The following is a 22446-nucleotide window of genomic DNA, read 5'->3' as shown; positions in this document are numbered from 1 at the left end:
CAAACCATAGAATTCTGCCCATTTCTGCCTTTAGAAGCCCTAGATTCCTTTAAAGTACAGCTCAACTATCTCCCACAAGACCTTTCTTCAACTCCCACCTGTTTAAACTTTCTACATTTGAACAGATAATGTAAGTAACAATTAGGTACCACAGTTAGGTAGCATGCTGAATTTAGAATTGTAGATCATAGTTCAAATCCTCTTTTAGTCACTTAAGGGCAAATTACAAGCTCTATTTTTTTTTAATATTTGTCATCTTTTAAATGAGGATCATAGTATTTTCCTTCCAAAGGTGTTGTGAGAATAAAATGCCATATTTATGAGAACATTTCAAAACTTTAAAGAGCTTTATAAATGTCAGCTATTGTTTTATTACTTGGGTTTTATTTTGTATTTGTTGGTCTCTATACAAGTTATATCTCTTCAATAAAATCTAAGCTCCTTAAAAGCAGGTTCTACTCTGCCTTAAAGGGCTGTCAAACCGCACATATCTTTTGATGCAGCAGTGTTTCTACTGGGCTTATATCCTAAAGCAATCATAAAGGAGGGAAAGGGATCCACATGTGCAAAATGCTTGTGACAGCCCTTTTTGTAGTGGCAAGAAACTAGAAACTGAGTGGCTGCCCATCAATTGGAGAATGGCTGAATAAGTTATGGTATATGAATGTTATGGAATATTATTGTTCTATTAGAAATGATCAGGATGAATTCAGAGGCCTGGAGAGACTTACAGGAACTGATACTAAGTGAAATGAGCAGAACCAGAAGATCATTGAACACGGCAACAGTAAGACTATATGGTGATCAATTCTGATGGATGTAACTCTTTCCAACAAGGAGATGATTGAGGCCAGTTCCAATGGTCTTGTGATGAAGAGAACCATTTATACCCAGAAAGAGTTTTGTGGGAACTGAATATGGATCACAACATAGTATTTTCACTTTTTTTGTTGTTGTTGTTTGCTTGCATTTTGTTGGCTTTCTCCTTTTTTTCCCTTTTTGATCTGATTTTTCTTGTGTGGCATAATTGTGGAAATATGCATAGAAGAATTGCTTATGTTTAACATATATTGGATTACTTGCCATCTAGGGGAGAGGGTGAGGGAAAGAGGGGAAAAGTTTGGAACACAAGGTTTTTCAAGGTCAATATTGAAAAATTATTCATGCATATGTTTTGAAAATAAAAAGCTTTAATAATTTTTTTAAAAACAGATTTTATTTTTCAGTTTCTCCTTGTATTTTCAGTGTCTTACACATAGTTACTTTCAGAAATATTTTCTAAATTAAAGGCTGTATAACTTTAAAAAAAACTTTTAAAATTTAATTAACTTTATCCCTCAAGCACCCATGATTTCATTGGTGTAGATATACTAGTAAAATCAACTTTGCAATAAAAGTCAGAATATATATGTTCAAATAATCTAAAATTCTTTTGATCTCTTCTAATTCCTTTAAATAATTTATTTTTAGACACCACAAAAAAGAAAATCAACAACTAATACATTTGAAAAAACCAAATGTATGAAGAATTTGACATTGAAACTCTTCATTAAATCTTGGCTTTAGAGAAGATCTCAGAAGTTTATAAGATTACAGAGATAAAACTGAAAGGGGCCTTAGAATAAGACTCTTTGGTTTTGAGTTTGCTTGTTTCTGAATCCAATCTACTCTACCTCTGTACCATAAGCAATGATGAAAAGGACAATTTCAGTGATATCTGGGAAGATTTGCATGAACTGATGCAGATCAAAGTAAGTAGAACAGGGAAAGCAATTTGTATAATGACAACAACAGTATATTAAAAAAAAAAAAAACCCAACAATTCCCACCTTTAAAATATTTGAGAACTCTGACTAGTGATCATGAGTCTAAGAAAACCATTATAGAGCATATTCCTCATTTCTTGAAAGAAAGGTAAATGGAAGAAAGAATGGAGAATAAGGTTGTGTGTATGTTGTGTATATGTATATATGCATTTATATGTGAGTATATCTATATACATGTATATATATGTATTGCATATATGTGTGTATATGTATGTGTTTGTGTGTATCATATGGTCTATGCAGGAATTGATTTTGCTTTACTCTGCATATTTGTTTAAAGATTTTGCTTTTATTTTTCTTTTTTTGCAATTGGGTGGGAGAGAGGGAGGAAGAGGGACAGAAAATTGATTTTTATTCATTTAGAGTTTTGAAAAATCCAATCCATTCCAACCCAAGAAGCATTTATTGTATGTACATTGCTAGACACTAGACACATAAAGAGAAAACAACAGTTCAAGACAATTTAATAGTCTTGAGATGGAAAATGCTTTTAAATGTTGGGTACCTCTGATCTGTGTCCTCCCCGTAGATCACCAAAAAATATCTACCCAATGAACAGGCAACCTTCCTCAAGGAATTTCTACTAGGTGGATGCAACATATAAGCAGACAAGTATATTCATGATCATACGACAAGGTAAAGAGCATTATTAACAGGTAGGAAAATCAATAAAAGTCCTCCAAATCCTCCTCTTTCCACCCTTTTTTCAAAACAGAGAACACATCAACATTTTCCTCATGATGCTGAATATTTGGAAATCATGGTACAGCATACCTCTTCAAAAGGCAATGGAAAGATAAATGAGTGTAAGTGACTATAACATCTCCACTGCTAACTTATCTACAAAAAGTAATGTGAAAGGTATAAAAGAGATGCTTTTCACATCCTGGACCTCTTTATCCAATTGGTGAAAATTCTGGATTGCTTCTCAGAATAGTATTTTTAAATATAGAAAATAAATAGGATTGAAAAAGAGGGAGAACAATGGATATGACAATCACATAGGGAAAATGAAAGCTAATGGATGGATAACGTGAGTATGATTCTGATACTCATAGCATATGACAAAATCTTGGTGAAGGTTGCCTGTTCATTGAGTAGATACTTTTCAGTGGCTCTTATGGGGAGGACATGGATCAGAGGTACCCAACATTTAGAAACATTTTTCATCTCAAGACTATTATTTGCCTTGAATGACCACATTGCTGAGAAGCTGTTCTTCATTGTTTATGACAAAATTCCATCACAGTAAAATATCATGACCTATTTAGCCATTCCATAATTGATGGGGATTTCCCTCAATTTCCCAATTCTTTGCCACCACAAAGAGTTGCTTTAAATATTCTTGCACATATAGATTCTTTCCCCTTTTCTTTGTAGACCAAGGACTCAACCTGGGGCTAATAGACTTCTAAAGAATCAATGGATAGATTTCAAGGAATCCATAAAGCTATGTAGGAAAAAATATTTATTTCTACTAACATTAGGTTTCTTCTGTAATCCCTTTTTTAAAAAAATAGTTTATTTTTCCAAATACATGCAAAGATAGTTTTTAACATTCACCTTTGTAAAATCTTGTATTCCAAATTTTTTTCCTTTCCTCCCCTCTTCTGTAATCCTACTTATTTTCTGTGTTTAAAAATACTATTCTGTTTTGGTTTCTTTCTCATTTTTTTTCTTTTTTGGTTTGATTTTTTTCTTGTGTGGCAAGATAATTGTATAAATATGTTTACACATATTGGATTTAACATATATTTTAACATGTATAACATATATTAGATTGCTTGCCATCTGAGGGAGGGAGTAAAGGAAGGGGGGATTAGAACACAAGTTTTGTAAGAGTTAATGTTGAGAAATTAACATTGCATATGTTTTGGAAATAAAAAGCTTTAATTTAAAAAATACTATTCTGAGAAAAGGTCTGGAATTTTCATCAGTTGGACAAAGGGTTCCAGGATATGAAAAAAGGTTTAAAAATCTTGGATTATATAATCTATAAAGTCCCTCCAATCTTTAATATTCTAGTTTATTTAGAGTTAGCCAAGTGTCTCCCATCCCATGGCAGGCCCTTGGGAGATATCCTTGATAAGTAGTAGAAATGAACAGAAATCTTTGGCACTCCTTCTATTACTTTGTAGCTCAGTTCCTTTTCCACCTACCACCCCCATCTGTCTCTGTCTCTGTCTTAGATACCTGACCCCAAAGTCCTTTTCCATCTGTAGTATTTTTTACTGTTTTTTTTTTCCATTTTATTATGCCAGATAAACTCTGGCCAGTCTCCAGTTAAGGGCCTCAGACTCGGGTATGTGCTGTTTGTCCACCTTCTAAGGAACTGAGAATTAGCTGCTTCCTAGAACAGAACTGCTCTCAGACTAATGCCAAGGTTGGTTTCCTGGCTGCCTGCTATCTATGTGGGTCATCCCTAAAATATGCCAGCTGGAAAACTCTTTTCACAACTACTGTCTCAGTGGAATAACTTTGTCATGTTGCATGTATGTGAGGGAGAGAAAAAGGAAAAAGGGAAGGAAAAAGATGAGAAAGTAAAGAAGGAAGAGAAGGGGACAAAGGAAGGAGTAAAGGGGGGAGAGAATGTAAAGGGGGAGAGAGTAAAGGAGGGGAAAGAAAGAGAGAGGAAGAGGGGGAGAGAGAGAAAGAACGAAAAGGCAGATAGAAAGATACAGATGGGGACAGAAAGACAGGGAAAGGAAAAGAGAGAAAGAGGGGAAGAAAAAGAGAACAAAAAGAAAAGGCAGACAGAGAAAGAAACAGATGGAGACAGAGAGAGGAGGGAAAGGAGAGAGAAATGCGGAGAGAGGAAAAAAAGAAAAGGCAGAGAAAGAAACAGATGGAGACAGAGAGACAGAGGGGGAAAGGGAGAGGAAGAAAGAGGGGGAAAGAGAAAGAAAATAGGCAGATAGAGAAAGGAGAGAAAAAGGGGGGAGAGAGAAAAAAAAGAAAAGGCAGAGAAAGAAACAGATGGAGACAGAGAGACAGAGGGGGAAAAGGAGAGGGAGAAAGAGGGAGAAAAAAGAGGAAGAGAGGGAAGCTAGGTGAAGAAGGGGAAGAGAGATTAAAAATGTCAGAACGTTAGCAACAAGGGACTTCAGGGAAGCTAAGAGATTTAAGAGTTTGCTTTCCACGATTCTTTGCCATTTCTCATTCTCTTTTTGTTCAACTTCTCTTAGTCCCAATATGGAATTCCAGGACATTCTCAGCCATGCTGCTGGCTGACATCGGCCTTTTCTCCTGGTTAGCCCTTCTGAGCAGTCTCCTTGTTGACATGCTATGTGCATTCCCGGGGTTGGATGGGGATCTGGGAGGAGGTCCTGGCAGCTGAGTTAGAAGCTGGACCGCATGCTGCACAGCACATCTGGAAGTAGTTTAGAACACTGCCTCGCTCCTCCAGTCCCACGTCTGAATTCTGAGCTGTCTCACAGCAGTGACATGGAGGAAGCCAGAGTTGCTCCAGAGTAAACTAGAAACAAGGCAGAGAAAAAAGGAATTCCCTTTGGGAAATGCAACATTGATCCTTTGGGGCCCCCAGATCCCTGGGATTGCCAATGGGATCTTTGGATGAAGCAGCCACAGCAAAAAGGGCGGTGGTCAGAAATTGAGTGTTCTCTCTGCTGCTGATCAGGACAGAGGAGCCCTAAGTCCTGCCCTCGACATATTAAGGTAAAAATAATTCTTAATCAGAAATTCTGGACACTCTTCATTTGACTCTATCCTGCAGCCTTCTTTCCTCTTTCTCCTTTTGCTAGTGGATTCAGGACGTTAATCTCTCACGGTCAGATCCCCAGCATCAAGCTTTCTTCAAAATTTAAATTCCTCTTTCTCACACCCCAAAGAAAACATTTCTGCAAAAACAACAAATCCAGAAAGAGGCATTAGTGGAGAGTGCATACAAGATTGTAGGGGATGAAAGGCCTGCCTTGGAATCTAGATCTGGAATCAGATCTTCCTCAGGTAAATACTAACTGGGTTTTGATAAGCAAAGCTTACTCTCTCTGAACTTCAGGCAGCTCTTTAAAGCTGTAGATTATGGAAGAGCTGGCTCTCCGCAACAGTAAAGGGAGTGTTTATATAGCGAGTTCCCAGAATTCCCTGTATAGAAATTATAATTTGATTTATAATTTATTTTATATTATACATAACAATTATATAATAGATATTATATTATGATGATGTAAAATAATAGTGTTATCGTTATCTATAATACAATTTATATGTTCATACATATCATTTATAGAGATATATATGTATGTGTACATATCTATAGATAGATCTTCCTCAGGCAAATACTAACTGGGTTTTAATAAGCAAGGTTTACTCTCTCTAGACTTCAGGCAGCTCTTTAAAGTTGTAGATTATGGAAGAGCTGGCTCTCCGCAACAGTAAAGGGAGTGTTTATATAGCGAGTTCCCAGAATTTCCTACATAGAAATTATAATTTGATTTATAATATATTTTATATTATATATAACAATTATATAATAGATAATATTATATTATCATGATATAATATTGTCATTATGTATAACATATTTTATAATATATCCATACACCTATCATTTATATAGCAATATACATATGTTTGCACATATATGCATACATATGTAGAAGTCTTCCTCAGGCAAATACTAACTGGGTTTGATAAGCAAGCCTTGCTCTCTCAAGACTTTAGGCAGCTCTTTAAAGCTGCAGATTATGGAAGAGCTGGCTATCTGCAATAGTGAAGGGAGTGTTTATATAAGGAATTCCCAGAATTCCCTGTATAGAATTTGTAATTTGATTTATAATATATTTTATATAATATATAGCTATTATATAATAGATAATATGATGTTATTATGATATAACATTATTGTCATTATGTATAACATATTTTATAATATGCCCATATACATATCATTTATATAGATATATATGTGTGTGCACATATATGCATACATATGTAGAGATCTTCCTCAGGCAAATACTAACTGGGTTTGATAAGCAAGCTTTACTCTTTCAAGACTTCAGGCAGCTCTTTAAAGCTGCAGATTATGGAAGAGCTGGCTATCTGCAGCAGTGAAGGGAGTGTTTATATAAGGAATTCCCAGAATTCCTTGTATAGAAATTATAATTTGATTTATATTTTACATAATACATAATTATATAATAGATAGTATAACATAATTTATATGTTCCTACACAAATCATTTATATAGAGATATACATGTGTGTGCATATATATATATATATATATATATATATATATATATATATATATATATATATATATACATACACATATATAGTTCTTCCTCAAGCAAATACTAACTAGGTTTGATAAGCAAGCCTTAATCTCTCAAGACTTCAGGCGGCTCTTTAAAGCTGTAGGTACAAAAGAGCTGGCTATCTGCAACAGTGAAAGGAGTGTTTATATAGAGAGTTCCCAGAATTCCTTGTATAGAAATTATAATTTGATTTATATTTTACATAATACATAATTATATAATAGATAGTATAACATAATTTATATGTTCCTACACAAATCATTTATATAGAGATATACATGTGTATACATATACACACACATATATATTCATTTATACACACACATAAAGGATAAAGTCAGAGATGCATACTTAGTTTTAATTAGTAATTGAGGGGACAGCTAGGTGGAGCAGTGGATAGAGCACCAGCCTTGAATTCAGGAGGACCCAAGTTCAAATCTGGTCTCAGACACTTAACACTTCCTTGCTGTGTGATCCTGGGCAAGTCACTTAACCCCAGCCTCAGGGAGAAAAAAAAATTTAATAATTGAGTCTACTCTCCCCCCAAAAAAAAAAAACAAACAAACAAACAAAAAAACCAAACCACAGCCCTTATATGACTTCGTTAATAATAATAACAATAAAAACTCTGGCCTGTTAATATACATTTTTATATCCCATTTCACCAGAAGTGATCACAGGGTAATTTTTTGAAACTTTTTAATATGTTGTAATTTTCCTCTATCATCTTCAGTTTATCAATATGATAAATGTAAGGTAAATTAAGGTAAAGAAAATTGGAGAAGAGAAAATATTGTCTGTGAAGGGAGAAATAGCTTAAATGAATTTGAGAGTTGGCACATGGAAGCATGATTAGACTTGTTTATTTGGTCCCTGAAGGCACAACCAAGAGAATAGGCGGAAGCTGCTGAGAGGCAAGTTTAAGCCTATAAGGAAAAACTCCCTAACAATTAGAGCTGTCCAAGAGTGGAATGGGGCTCCCTCTGCAGAGGATGGGTTCATTAATACATGAACTCTTTGGGTAAGGACTGAATGATATTTTGCCTGGAAGAGGAAATTTGTGTTCCAGCTTGGGTCAGACTAGCTGGGTTGGAGAGCAGACTCTTTTCACCTTTATTGCATCCTCAGCTCTTAGTGCACTTCTTGGCACTTAGTGGGTGCTTCATAAATGCTAGATGATGTCTTGTCTAAATAAGATACAAATTGCAGAGTTCTCACCACTGAAAGAAAGCATATTGGTTCTGTTTATGTGTCACAAAACATCTGGATGAAGAGGGACCCAAGAAGCAATTCTTTGTCTAGATATTTGGCATTGTGTGGATCCAAGATTCAGATTATTTTTTTATCCAGATGGCATTGTTCCACATCGAGAAGGACCTCTGTCTAATATTTCCTTTGCTTCACATAATGAAATAATAACTTCAATTTCTGTGTTGCTTTAAAACTTACAAAAAATCTTTAGTAGACTAGCCTGTGATGGTAGAAATATGATGGCCAGAGATCCTGCATCAAGTACAATATTGTTGAAATTTTACCTTCTGTATACCCAGACACTGTGAGCTCCCAAATGTTTCTCATTCATGTTTTATGCCTTAGAAGACCCAGAAAGGAAGATTTCTTTCTGCTCGCTTTTTCAATTAATCCCTCTCTCTTCTTTCACCCCTTTATTAATTTTAATAAATTTAATTATTTAATAAATAATTTAATTAATTAATTTATGCATATTTCATATTATAATCCACCATACTTTCATCTGCCAGCCAGAAGCATACTTATTACCTCCAGCATTCGACTTTATTTATTTATTTATTTATTTTGCAGGATCATAGATTTACAGCTGGAAAAGACTTTTGAAGTCATTTAGTTCAACTCTTCATTCTATGTGGAGGAAACAGGCTCAGAGAAGTAGTCTTACTTAACGTCACAAATGTGACATCTAGTGACAGTGCCAAATTTTAACCCTGGTCTTCCAGTTCTAAACCCAGTTTGCCCAACTCTATTTGTTTTTGCTTCCAAAATTACCATCCAGGAGGTTACCCTCCCACATACAATTTCACTTAGGGCCTTAAATTCAGGCCCTAAAAATTTCACTTCCTTTTTATTTTCTCTCTCTGGTCCCTGTTCTGAGGTGCCCCACTGGTTCTTTCATTTAAGGATTCTTCATATCTCCAATTCTCCTTGTCATTTTCTCAAAAGATCTTTCCAGCTCTACCCTGTCCCTGGCATCATTGTGGAATCCTCAGATGATAGCTCTATAACCAGAAGAAACCTTAGCCCATTCATTTCATTTTACACTTGAGGAAACTGAGGCCCAATAAAATCTAATGATTTCCTCTAGATAATATAGAATTTGGAGCAGTTGGGTGGCGCAGTGGATAGAGCACCAACCCTGAAATCAGGAGGACCTGAGTTCAAATCTGGTCTCAGGTACTTCCTAGCTGTGTGACCCTGGGCAAGTCACTTAACCCCAATTGTGACCCTGGGCAAGTCACTTAGTCCCAATCGCCTTAGCAAAAAGGTGTTGAGCCCATGATTTCAAACTCAGCACTGCACCACACTACCTTAGATCACTGGAATTATGTTTTGTTTTCACTCCTCCATTCCTAAATCACCATGGTTCCAATTTCTAATTCAATAGAAAGGAGGGTTAGAAATACAATTGCTTTGCTTCCCTAGATAGTCCCATGATCCCCCTTTGCGAGATTTTTAGATCAATCAGTTAAATTTCTCTAGACCTCAGTTTAGCTGACAATAACCAATAATTGTGTCAATGGGCTCTCTCAATGACTAAAGACCATGAGATAGGGCTTACTAAGTTTTAGGAAAAGTACTAGGGCTTACTAGCTTTAGGAAATACAAATATGAGAACAAAGAACTGAATTGGGTAGGTGGGGAAGACAATGCAATTAGTTACAGGTTAGATAGCGTCATGGGGATGATGACAACATGATTGGTTTCATCAAGATAAGCTGGTTAGCACCCACATGGAGCTAGTAATTAATCTTTTCTGCCATTAAGAAGTGCTTAATTGATTTAGGGGATCCATCTACATTAGAGGACATTGTGAGTGAACCAGGAATAGCAGACTTCCTGGGTCCTAGTGATGGAGATGAACCCTGAAACTGTCCCCTTTGACTTTTGGGGGGAAGCAATGGGGGTGAACCCTGAATTCTCCTCTGACAAAGACCCACCTTTCAGCTTATTGATCCATGAAGATCCTTGTTATAATTTCATATTTCAAAACAAAATTGAGCTTGGAAGCCTAAATGCTTACCAGTGGTACTTTTAGCTCCATCTATATATGCCTTTCTCTTAAGAAGGATGTACCCTAGAAAGACTAGTTGCATGACTTTGGGCAAGTCACTTAATCCCAGTTACTCACCACCACCCTCCAAAAAGGAAGAAGGATATTAACAGGATGGTATGCATCAAGAGGAAGATGATCAAGATGGTGATAGGGACTTAAAAATATGCTATTGAAAGATCGGTTGAAGGAATCTGCTTGCTTAGAACAGAGAAAACTTCAAGAAGTCATAGTTACTGTCTGGATATTTGAAAGACTGTCAAATGGAAGAAAACTTAAACTTGTGTTGCTTGGTATTGAATTAAAAACAATGGGTAGGAGTTGTGGAGAGGCAGATTTCTGTGAAGGTTCTGGCTAACTCCTCTGAAGGGCTCAGAATAAGTCCTTGTCAGGATAAGCAAAAGTCCTTGCCCCACATTGTGGGTGCCAAATTGTAAAGGTCCAGTCATCTCTATGTTATCCTTGGGGACTGCCATCTCAACTCAATCTCCCAGCCAGACTCTCTCCTTCCAGCCTACTGTCCCAACTCTGTCCCAGACTCAAATACTCTCCAGACTCAATGCTGCCCTCTTTTATCCTTGCAGAGATTGTAGTGAGAACTCAACGGGGTTTGGGGAAATACTTCAACCAATGAACTTGCTCCTCTTAAAGGTTGTGTAAACTCCTTTTCAGAACTCCTTTTAAAGGTGTAAACTCCTTTTAAAGGTATAAACTCCTTTAAATATGTTAACTCCTCTTCAGAAGTTCAAAGGTGTAAACTCCCCCTAAAGGCCGGAACTAAAGGTGTGAATTCTGAGCTAGAGAATTGCCCAGACAACCTGAGTTCTTACCTTGTAATCCTAACATCTCCCTCTTTCTTTTGATTTAGAACATAGGGTGGTCATGACCTTGAAACATAAATCCATCAATATGGGAGGTATTGTACATAATTACACAAATTACATAAATACATAGTAACATAACACATGCTAGAAGTATGTAACAAATAACATGATCAAATAATCATAAATTGAGAATTTATACATGTCCATAAATCCATTGTCCATTAGTCTCATCTTGTGTTAGGAAATCCAATGATTCCTGCTGGTTTTAAAGTTCTTTAACAGTCTTCTTATTAGCCATGCTCTTTCAGTGTCAGATGTTTCTTAGATTTTTTCCTTTGTTTTGAGGTCTTTCTCTTTTTCTGTATCTCTCTGATGGACAAGGTGAATAGGACTTGTTGGCACCCATCTGATTCCTTCTCCATCTGAAGAAATACAAGCAAACCCTTTCCCCCAAGCAGTTAACCTATCTGGTCCCTTCCATTCACCACTTTCTGGGTCTCTCCACATCACCTGGCGATTATCTAAGGACAGTGGAGCTGCTCGCACTGGACACTGCCCTTCTGGTGGGTTATAAAACTTGTCTGCTGGAGCCAGTGTATCTTTGTCAAAAATTAGAAAATTAATGGTATAGAGAACTAAATTTAGAAGTTCTCTATGGTTACCTGTGGCTCCCCCTTTCTTTTGTTTTTGGAGGAGTGTCTTAATGTCTCTGTTTCTTCTCTCTACTATTTCCTGACCTTGAGGATTAAAAGGTAGGCCAGTGGTGTGTAAAATCTTATACTTCACAGAAAAATGTGCAAAATGTTTAGAAGAATGTGCAAGTCCATTATCTGTTTTTATTTCTTGTGGCACACCCATAATTGCAAATGCTTAGATAAGGAATTCAGTGACCACTCAGGCCATCTCTTTTGACATTGGCACTGCAAAAGTGAATCCTGAAAAGGTATCTACTACCACATGGATAAAAGACAGATGACCAAAAAATTTATAATGGGTCATATCCATTTGCCAGATTTCATATGGTCTCAAACCATGAGGATTCTTCCCTGGAGGGAGTGTAGGAGCATGGAAAGGAAGGCAAGCTGTACAGCTTTTTACTATGCTTTCCATTTGACATCAAATAAAATAAGCTACTAATTGTAGTTATCCATAGGTGAGTATAAGTGGGAAGTACTTATTTCCTTGTCACTGAAGGTCTTCTCTTGGAGGTTGGGTGATCCCTTGTGAGGTTTGCTGTAGACTAGGTTCAGACTTTTGGTAAAAGTTGGGCCCATTGAATTTTGAGATTCCTTTCACCTGTGAGGTTCCAAGATTCTACAAAGTTATTTAAGTTTTTCTTTTACACAGACCCAGACACATACATGGAAATACCTTTTAAAAACTCTTTTACTCATAGAATTGTAGACTTAGAACTAGAAGGGACCACTGAGGTTTTCAAACCCAAATTTTTCATTTTATAGAAGTGGAAATTGAGGCTCAACGAGGATAAAATGATTTACCCACAGTCACATAGCTTTAGTGTCTGAGGGAGGATTCCAATTCTTTTCTTACTGAGTCTAAGTCTAGCTTTTCTCCAATCCACCAGAGGTGGCAAACAAGCCTGCAGGCTGCATGTATCCCACAATATTTCTGAGTTTGGCCCAAATCAAATTAAAATGTAATTGGGAAATATTTAACAAGTAAATGAAAATACAATTTAAAATGTAGATGTTACATTTTTAAAACTAAATCAATGTCAATTCAAATAAAACTAAGAATTTAAAATAACCCTCTGGAATCATTATATATAGATTAATGGTCCTTTTTCTATTTGAGTTTAATAGCACTGTATTAAGCCATGCTGCTCTTGCCCCACTTGGGCATGCTCTTACTATGTTCATAAAACCTGTTATACTTAACAAGGCTTCATCAACAGAAACTTGCTTAAGGGTATTAAACTTTTTTATGTTATTATTATAATGCCAGAGATGAAGAGTGAATCATTTTTTTTTTATCAAGGTAGTAATCCTTTGATATTATCTCTCAATTTCTGGCAATATGGCTAAAATAACTGAATAAAGAAAGGAAAAACAAACAAATTAAGTCATTCCATGGCCATTAAACAAAATTTAAAAATTATTTTTCTGCAATCTGATTAACTTCTTTCTCTGCAAAACTTTTCACTCTACTAACTAGAAAAAAAATGGAAATTGACATGACAACAAAGAAGATGAGTGGAAATTAGTGGTTTGTTGTCATCGTGGAAGGAAGTTTCTTGTGGTCTGCAAGCACTCCACAAACTGTAAAGTACCATATTAATGTCAGTAGTTCTTGCTGTTATCATCATTAGTGGTGTGCCTCAAGAATTTTTGATGGGATCTGTGCTCATTAACCATTTCACCAGTTGTTTAAATAAAAGTATAAATGGCAAAATTTGTCAAATTTTAAGAAAAGACAAATTTAATAGGGATAGCCAAAATATTGAGTGACATCCATATTCCCCCCAAAAAAAAATCTCAATAAAATTAAATAAGATAAAAATCGAATAGAGATAAATATAAAGTTTCATGCTTAGGCTCAAAAAATCAGTGTCACAAATAGAAAATGGAAGAGATAAGTATCCATTTGACTGAAAAAGATATAGGGATTTATTGAAATGTAAACAACATGAGTCAACAGTGGCATGTGATATCCAAAAAGCCAACTAGAATTTGTGCTTCATTAAGAGGACCTTTTGGTAGTCTGATGAAGCTTATCGACTCTACGAATTATGTTTTTTAATACTTGAAGGGATTTATAAATTACAATTAGAAGAAATGAGTGAAAATAAAATGTTTCCCATAAAACTTCATAGAAATTTACATATGTACCCTAGGTTAAGAACCATTAGATTAGAAGTTTTTGAGATCCTTTCTAATTCTGAGATGCTGTGATTCTGCAACCTTCCACCAGGAGCTGATGCAAGTGCAAAGGAGCCATAAGCAAACTTCAATTTTCAGGATGCATAGAACTTGGAGTAGTAAAGGGAACTGAATTTTTTTTTGGTTAATTGAGAATCTGATATTCTTTGAAAAATTTTCTCTACACTACAATTGGTCCAATCTCCTGTCCTGGTAAGTATGAGAACACAACTGAGTCTTTCTTGCTGATTTTGGATTTTATGGAGCTTCATAATTATTAATCTGAACATCAATACTGGCTGAATTGTAGATATAAATATAGATTTAGTAGGTGCAATTCACATTCATTCTTCTGCCATCCCCAATTTGCAGAGGTGGAAGAGCTACAGATGCTGCACATATTCTCATAGTTTTTTGATTTATTAATCAATAATGCTGGTTTCTTCTCTTTTTGCCTTTTTAAAATACTACTTATTATAGAAAATGGCTCTTTGGGGAGAGGAAATGATGGTAGTATAAAAAAAAAAACATCGGTAGAAACTTCTTAAAAAGAATTATATAATGGGGCAGCTAGTGGGTGTTGTAGATAGAGTACCAGCCCTGAAGTCAGGAGGATCTGAGTTCAAATCTGTCCTCAGACACTTAACACTTCCTGGCTGTGTGATCCTGGGCAAGTCACTTAATCCCAATTGCCTCAGGGGAAAAAAGTTTTATAAGTTATAGAAATTTGGACTGAATCTGTGATGACCCATCCTATGCTAGAAATTGCTTCAAAAAAATAATCCCTAATGTTTGCTTGTATTCAAATGAGATTTACAGAGCATTACATATATGTCAGTTACTGTGATTTTTTGCATTTCCTTATAAACTTCTTTCATGTGATCCATAAATAAACATTATGATCCCAAACTCATAAGCTTTATGCCCAAATAATGGAGAATAGAATTATAGTTAACTGTGGGTTAATCAAACCTGTCAGCCACCCCTGCTATGGGAAATTAAAGTTTTCCAATCTGAAAGGATTTCAGAAGAAGCCTCTTTAGGCCTCAGTTTCCTCATCTGTAAAATGGAATTGAACTTGCTTCTAAGGTTCCTTCTAAATCTAAAATCCTACTTTTCTATCTTTCTATGAAGATAGAGGTCAAGGGGACACAGATACTTAGATCCCTCCCTGGGTATCATCAGGCAGAAAAAGCATGAGTGTACCCACCAAATAACTAGGTGAGGCAAATTATCAATTCTGTTAAATTTGACAAGAATTTGTTGTATCTATTAACAGTAGGTGGTGAATAAATGTTTGTTGGCTGAGTGGTAAGGTGTAAGAATACCGATAGGTTCTGTGGGTGTGTAACAAGACCTTTCAATAAAGCAAAGGAAACATGGAATTGTTGGTTGTTGTTGTTGTTGTTGTTGTTTTTTCATAGTAGCTTATTATGTAAGTCAAAAGCATTGTGCTGGGGTATTTGCTATTATGTGAAAAGCATTGTATTAAGGGTTACACATACCAAAATAAAAGCTTCCCTGATCTCAGAGAGCTTACGTTATACTGTTGTGAAGCTCACACCTTATTTCTGACCCCTGTTACCCAATTTATCAGTGCTACTTTCCTAAAATATGGTCCCCAGTATCTCACTGAATGTTTCAAACTTGGTACCCCTGAGACATCTCAAATTCAAGATATCCAAAACAAAATGCACTGTCCTTCCTTCCCAACTTCTATTACATTACTCACATTCTATTCCCCCTCTTTACCCCTACAACCATCACCTTAATCCAGGCCACCCTCTAAGGTGGAATATTTTGATGATCAGTTTCCCCTCCATCAAGCTGTTCTATTCTGTAGCACATTTTCCACACTGCTGCCAAAGTGATTTTCCTTAAACTCAGATCATGTTACTTCCCTACTCAATAAACTCCAGTGATTCCCTCTTCCCTCTGTTGCCGTTGAGTCATTCGAGTCATGTCTGAATCTACATGACCTCATTTGGAGTTTTCTTGGCAAAGATACTGGAATGGTTTGCCATTTTTTTCTCCAGCTCATTTTACACATGATGAAATAGAGCAAATTGGGCTAAGTGATTTGCCCAGGCTCACACAGCTAGTAAATTGTCTGAAGAGAGATTTTAACTCACGAAGATGAGTCTTTCTGATTTCAAGCCCAGTGCTCTACCCACTGTACCACCTCATTAACCATGCTATTGCTTTAAAGATCAAATATAAACTGTTCTGTTTGGCTTTTAAAGTCCTTCACAACCTGTCCCAACCTATCTTCCCAGATTCATTATTCATTGCTCTGCCTCCTGCCAAACCCTTTTTCTCTTCTTCACCATGACATTACACCTTTGCACTGTCCATCCCCCATTACCTTGATTCTTCGGCCTTCTCACCTGTGCTGCATAGAATACCTTACTTCCTTCAATTAATATTTCAAATAATAAAAATTTCTCCAAAATCCTTCACTGCCTTTACCAACTTCCAATTTCTTCCTTCCTAAATTACCTTATATTTATTTGATATATTTCATGTGTTGTAAAAGTCTTAGAGCAGCTTTAAATTTTAGCAGTTAAAATTGCACTTAGAGGGACAGCTAGGTGGCGCAGTGGATAGAACACCAGCCTTGAATTCAGGAGGATCTGAGTTCAAATCTGGTCTCAGACACTTAAAACTTCCTAGCTGTGTGACCCTGGGCAAGTCACTTAACCCCAGCCTCAGGGGGGGGGGGGAATTGCACTCAGACTTTTGGAGTATATATATATATATATACACAATTTTATCCTTGAATGTAAGCTCTTTGAGAGGAGGGATTATATCATTCTGATCTTTTTATAGCCAGTACCTTATATAGTATCTGGCATATAATAGGTATTTAATAAATGCTTATTGATCAAAAGATTCATTCTAACTAGGGCAGAACACAATGAACTACACTACAATTGGCCCCAGACCTCACTTTTAGCTAATCTATTTGGACTCAGATGTGATTCTTGTTTGGACCCAAGCACCATTTGGAACATCACTTATTATTTCTGGTTCTTCAATTTCATGAGCTGTCTTTCTGGTTATTGATCTTGTCTCGTTATCATAATATATTGACTGCATTTCTAGGCAGAAACTATACAATTCTGAGGTCCCAAGTTCTCAGATCATGGTGATATCAATCAACACCATGGCACCCATTCAAGATCCCAGAGAGAGCAGAACCATATTTGTCAGTGAATTTGATGCACATGCAATAAAATACACAAAAATTCTCATTAGTACTAGATAAACATTTATCTATTGCACCCTCTTTAAAGTGGCAAGTGAAGGGTGTGTTTGGGTCTATTTCAGAAGACTCTCCTGCTCCTCCCACATATTCAAAAAAGGGAAGTAGGGAAGGAACATGTTTGTCTTTGAATTTTCAGCATATTGCCAAGCACACAGTAGGTAGTGTTTGTTGTTTGTTGGCTGAGTGGTAAAGTGTAAGAATACCAATAGGTTCTGTGGGTACACAATAGTATCTTTCAATGAAGCAAAGGAAACATGGAATTGTTTTTTGCTTTTTTTTGTTTTGTTTTTTATAGTAGCTTATTATATAAGTCAAATCTCTGCCCATGCATTCTCCAAGTTCATTGTTTCCCAACAGTGTATCACAATTTTTTGTTGTGTGAAGAAATAGAGTACACTGTGATATCCTGTATTTCCTCACCTCCAACAGCTGCTTTCCTGTTCTAACAGTATCTAGATCTGAATATACAGCCAGAAACTGAGTCAGTTTGAGGATTTAGGAGCTGATGACCTTATCTTGGTGCTGATGGTAGTGATACTGGTGATGAAGATGGTAATATTGATGGTAGTGAGGTGCCAATGCTGACAGTGATGATGTCTTTGGTGGTTCAGATGATGCCATGGGAGCAGTCGCTAGGTTAGAGATGACATTTAAACATATATGAACTGATAAAACCACCAAGGGAGGGTATAGAGAGGAAAGATGGCCCAGAACAGAGCCTTGGGGGTATATTTACACTTACGATATGAGTTAGCAAAGGCAACTTCAAGAAGCTGTTATGGAGGTCTTAAAAATCTCCTATATACTAATTTAACATTAAAATTATATATAATACATATATATATAATGTGTGTATACACACACATACATATACATACACACACACATATATATATATATATATATATATATATATATATATATATATATATATATGAAATAACATAAATTAAAAATGACATTAAAAATTAGCTACAGAAGTTAATTATACAACCTATATACCTATAGAAAATTCAGATGTAGGATAGGGTTTAAAATGAGTTATAATGTCCTAGAAATCCATGTTCTGGTTTCCAAAATTTTAGATTAGGAAAGATGAGGAATGATTGGTTAAGTTACCTCTCCCATCAAAGTACTAAAAACATTTTGATCCAAAGCAGCTAAAGTTCTAAAGCCATATTTATGATTTTAATTTTGATCTCATTCTTTCTTTTTTAAATTTCTTCACCCACAGGTGACAACCGATAGCCACATGAACACATGGCTCTATTAAGAAGAAGTAAGTTGGTAGTTTTACCCCTTTTTCTATTTTAAAAGCTTTCTTTTTTTTTAAAGTGTTATTTTAAACTTAAATAACAAAAAATAACCCACCCACACAGCAGAACACAAAAAGATTTTTTATGAAAACATTAATCTCCATTTTGTATTGCTTAATTTTTTTTAAAAAGTACGATTGGGGGCAGCTAGTTGGTGCAGTGGATAGAGCACCAGCCCTAAAGTCAGGAGGACCTGAGTTCAAATCTGATCTCAGAAACTTAACACTTCCTAGCTGTGTGACCCTGGGCAAGTCACTTAATCCCAACTGCCTCAGCGCAAAACAACAACAAAATAAGTATGTATTAAATTCTTCATGCTTCTTTCAAAACTGCCTGATTGTCTATGCTTTGTTCTGAGTTTTCTTCTGTTCTCTCCTGTACATTTAAAAGATATTATACTAGTGTTCTCCTTTTGGGCATCACTATTGCGAGTCCCCTTTTTTCCAGATTTCCTTTCTCTAGTCCCCATTAAAAACTGGGAGAGAGAAAAATGAAAAATAATTTTGTGATAAATAATCATAGTCAAGCAAAATGAAGCCATATTCTGAAATGTCCAAAAATATGTCTCTTTCTGCACTTGTGTTTATATAAACTCTCCATCAGGTCAATAACACACCCTCTAAAAGACATGTTTGATCTTACAATGATCAGAGTACTGAAATTCTTCAAATTTGTTTTTTCCTTACTATGAAGTTATCCATATATAGACTGTTCTCATTTTACTCATCAGTTTATGCTATCCAGAATTCTTTCAAATTATCTTTTATTTTTCATTTTTTTGTGTCACAATATTCCATCACCTTCATAAATCACAATTTGGTAAGCCATTTTCTAATTTTCTAAGAGAAAAACTAAGGTTCTAACCTTTTCTTTTTTAAAAATCCCTTTAGCTCCTCCCTTCAGGATTAGGAAATTTATTTTGCTCAAGATTATTCTCTCCTTGATGTTTTAATCCCTCCTCTATCCCCAGTTATTAGGTAGTTAGGTAAAGCAGTGGATAGAATGCCAATCTAGGAGGCAGAAAGACCAGAGTTCAAATGGGGTTTCAAATACTCACTAGCTGTGTGACCCTGGGCAAGTTACTTTATTGCATTTGCCTCAGTTTCCTCATCTGTAAAATGACCTGGAGAAGGAAATGGCAAAACATTTTAGCATCTTTGCCAAGAAAATTCCAAATAGGTTCACAAAGATTTGGACATGATTGAAAAATGACTCAACCACAATGAATTTCTAATTCATTTTAGAGTTGGATGGTCAGCTGTGAGTCATCCTCTGGGCTCTTTCAGTGGTCTCCACCTCCCAGGGTTAGGATCTCCTGGATCTTTGAGGTTCGAAAAGCTAGATCTTCAGGGCTGGCAGAGCCTTAGAGACTCAAAGATCCTGAATTGAGGCCTCAGTGCTGTGGTGTGAGCTTCATTAATCAATATGATATGCATTGATCCACTTCCCACTGAGATTCTGGGGGGCTTCCAAGGTAGCTGACCTCAAAGCATCCTCACCATTCTGGGTCTTTCTCAAGGGAGCCCTCTTCTCTTACTGCCTCTGCACTCAGAGCATTCTTGCTTTACTAAAAGTTCCTTTCCTATGATTATGTATTTCTGACTGACCTCTTATGACAGCCAGTTCTGGAAGGATTATTTATTATAGTTTCTTGTATTTCTTGATCATTATCTAGTATAGTGCAAACTTTAGTTTTTTTGTTTTGTTTTGTTTTGCTGAGACAATTGCGGTTAAGTGACTTGCCCAGGGTTACACAACTGGGAAGAGTTAAGTGTCTAAGGCCTGATTTGAACTCGGTCCTCCTGACTTCAGGGCTGGTGCTCTATCCACTGAACCACCCTAGCTGCCCCCAAAGTTCAGTTTTGCTAGAGTAAGTGTGGGGAAGCCAGCCTCTCATTGAGGTAGTATCTTGGAAGAATGTCCAAGCCAACTATTCAATATATTCCTATGAAAAATGGGGTTTTATCCAATTGTTAATGGGACATGGTAGAGAGAACGCCAGTCTCAGGCCTGGCTTTGTTCTAAGTTGCTATGTGACCTTTAATAAATCCCTTCCTCTCTTTAGCTTTCAGTTTTTTCATCAGTAAAATGTGGGTATTTAAATAAATGTTTTCTTTTTTTTTTTTAATAACCTTTTATTTTTTCCAAATCCATGCAAAGATAGTTTTCAACATTCACCTTTGCAAAACCTTATATTCCAAAATTTTTTCCCTCCTTTCCCTCTTTTCTCCTTCTCCTGGACAGGATACGGTATGATGTATGTTGAACATGTGCAACAGAATGCTTTCTAATATTCCCTTGGGCTCTGGGATTCTGAAGAGAGCTAATATGGTTCACTGGAAAAGGTTCTGGCTTTGGAATCACAGAACCTGAGTTCAAATCCTGGCTTTTCCACTTACCAATTATATAAGGGCTAGTCATTGCCCTGGGCCATTTTCCTCAATGGTAAAAATTTTAAAAGCTAGACTTAATGCTTCTATGGTCCCTTCTAACTCCAAACCTATGATCCCTGTACATTTCATATATTACATTTCACAGAGATGCAACAGAGTCAGGAAGACCCAAGGGATTGCGTGTCCCTGGGCAAGGCATACTTTTTCATGGCCCGAGGTAGCTCTCTATAACCCCAAACTGAATATGAATTAATTCTTGCTAATGGAAAAAGGTTTCCATACTGGAACTTTATCCACACTGAGGAAATCCCACATTCAGATTCCCTTCTGTCTCCCAAAATGCATTTCATGGATAGTAACCCCTGGTAAGTAGTTGATAATTAAAATGTTAAGGTGATAGCCACAAAAATGGCTCCAAGTTTTTAGACCGAGTCAGTTACAGAAAATACCCCTATGAGAGATTTATTCATCCCAAATGTTATCAAGCAAACTTTAAATGGGCAAAATATAGATGTTTGGCAAGGTTCCCAGACTGGTTAATGCTGGTTGAATGTCCAATTGGCCAATGGGGTGAATGATAGCATTTGCCTCCTCCAATCTCCTGTTCCCTTAATTTGCTTTGCACTGGACTGAGTCCAGAATAAAATTTTCTTTGGCAGAGTCTGGTAACCCAAATATTCAGGCTTTGATGCTATTCCATAAGATACTTGAAACCAAATATTCTTGCCCATGGCAAAAGCTAGTAAGCTCTACTTGTGGCCAGATGCATTGGTATGCAATGCTTATTATTATTTTTTAAACTTTGATATATTATTTTTCCCCAACTACAAGTCAAGGCAATTTTTAGCATTCATTTTTTACAAGATTTTGAATTCCAAATTTTCCTTCTTCCTTCCCTCCCTTCCCCTCTTCCTAAAATGGTAGTCAATTTGATAAAAGTTTATACATGTGCTATCATGTAAAACATATTTTCATGTTAGTTACAGTTGTGAAAGAAGAAGCAGATCAGAAGGGAAAACATGAAAAAGAATAAATAATAAATTGTGCTTTATTCTGCATTGAGTCCATCAGTTTTTTTGTTGTTTTTTTTTACCCTGAGGTTAAGTGACTTGCCCAGGATCACATAGTCAGGAAGTGTTAAGTGACTTGCCCAGGGTCACACAGCTAGGAAGTGTCTGAGACCAGATTTGAACTCCCGTCCTTCTGAATTCAGGGCTGGTGCTCTATCTACTGTGCCACCTAGCTGCCCCAGTCCATCAGTTCTTTATCTGGATCTGAATAGCATTTTCCTTCATAAAGTTCTTTGTACTTGTGTTATATCATTGTATTATTGAGAAGATCTGGGTCATTCCTAGTTG

General features: G+C 36.2%; 1 protein-coding gene across 4 annotated transcripts in view; it reads left to right on the top strand.

Moving 5' to 3' along the window:
* Positions 1-4858: 4858 nt before the first annotated feature.
* The window catches only part of GLT8D2 (glycosyltransferase 8 domain containing 2), a 45842-nt gene continuing 28254 nt past the window's right edge, over positions 4859-22446 (top strand). For 2 of the 4 annotated variants that reach the window (XM_074271436.1, XM_074271433.1), the window contains exons 1-2: positions 4859-5501; positions 18614-18658. In XM_074271436.1, coding sequence (XP_074127537.1) covers positions 18640-18658 — 19 coding nt within the window. In that variant the 5' untranslated portion in view covers positions 4859-5501; positions 18614-18639. Of the gene's footprint in view, positions 5502-5772; positions 5793-18613; positions 18659-22446 lie in introns of those variants that run through there. The other 2 variants (XM_074271435.1, XM_074271437.1) reach the window with 2 other exon arrangements.

This window comes from Sminthopsis crassicaudata, chromosome 5 (genome assembly GCF_048593235.1).
Source record: "Sminthopsis crassicaudata isolate SCR6 chromosome 5, ASM4859323v1, whole genome shotgun sequence".
Lineage (NCBI taxonomy): Eukaryota > Metazoa > Chordata > Mammalia > Dasyuromorphia > Dasyuridae > Sminthopsis > Sminthopsis crassicaudata.
This window is presented reverse-complemented; position numbering and strand designations above follow the sequence as displayed.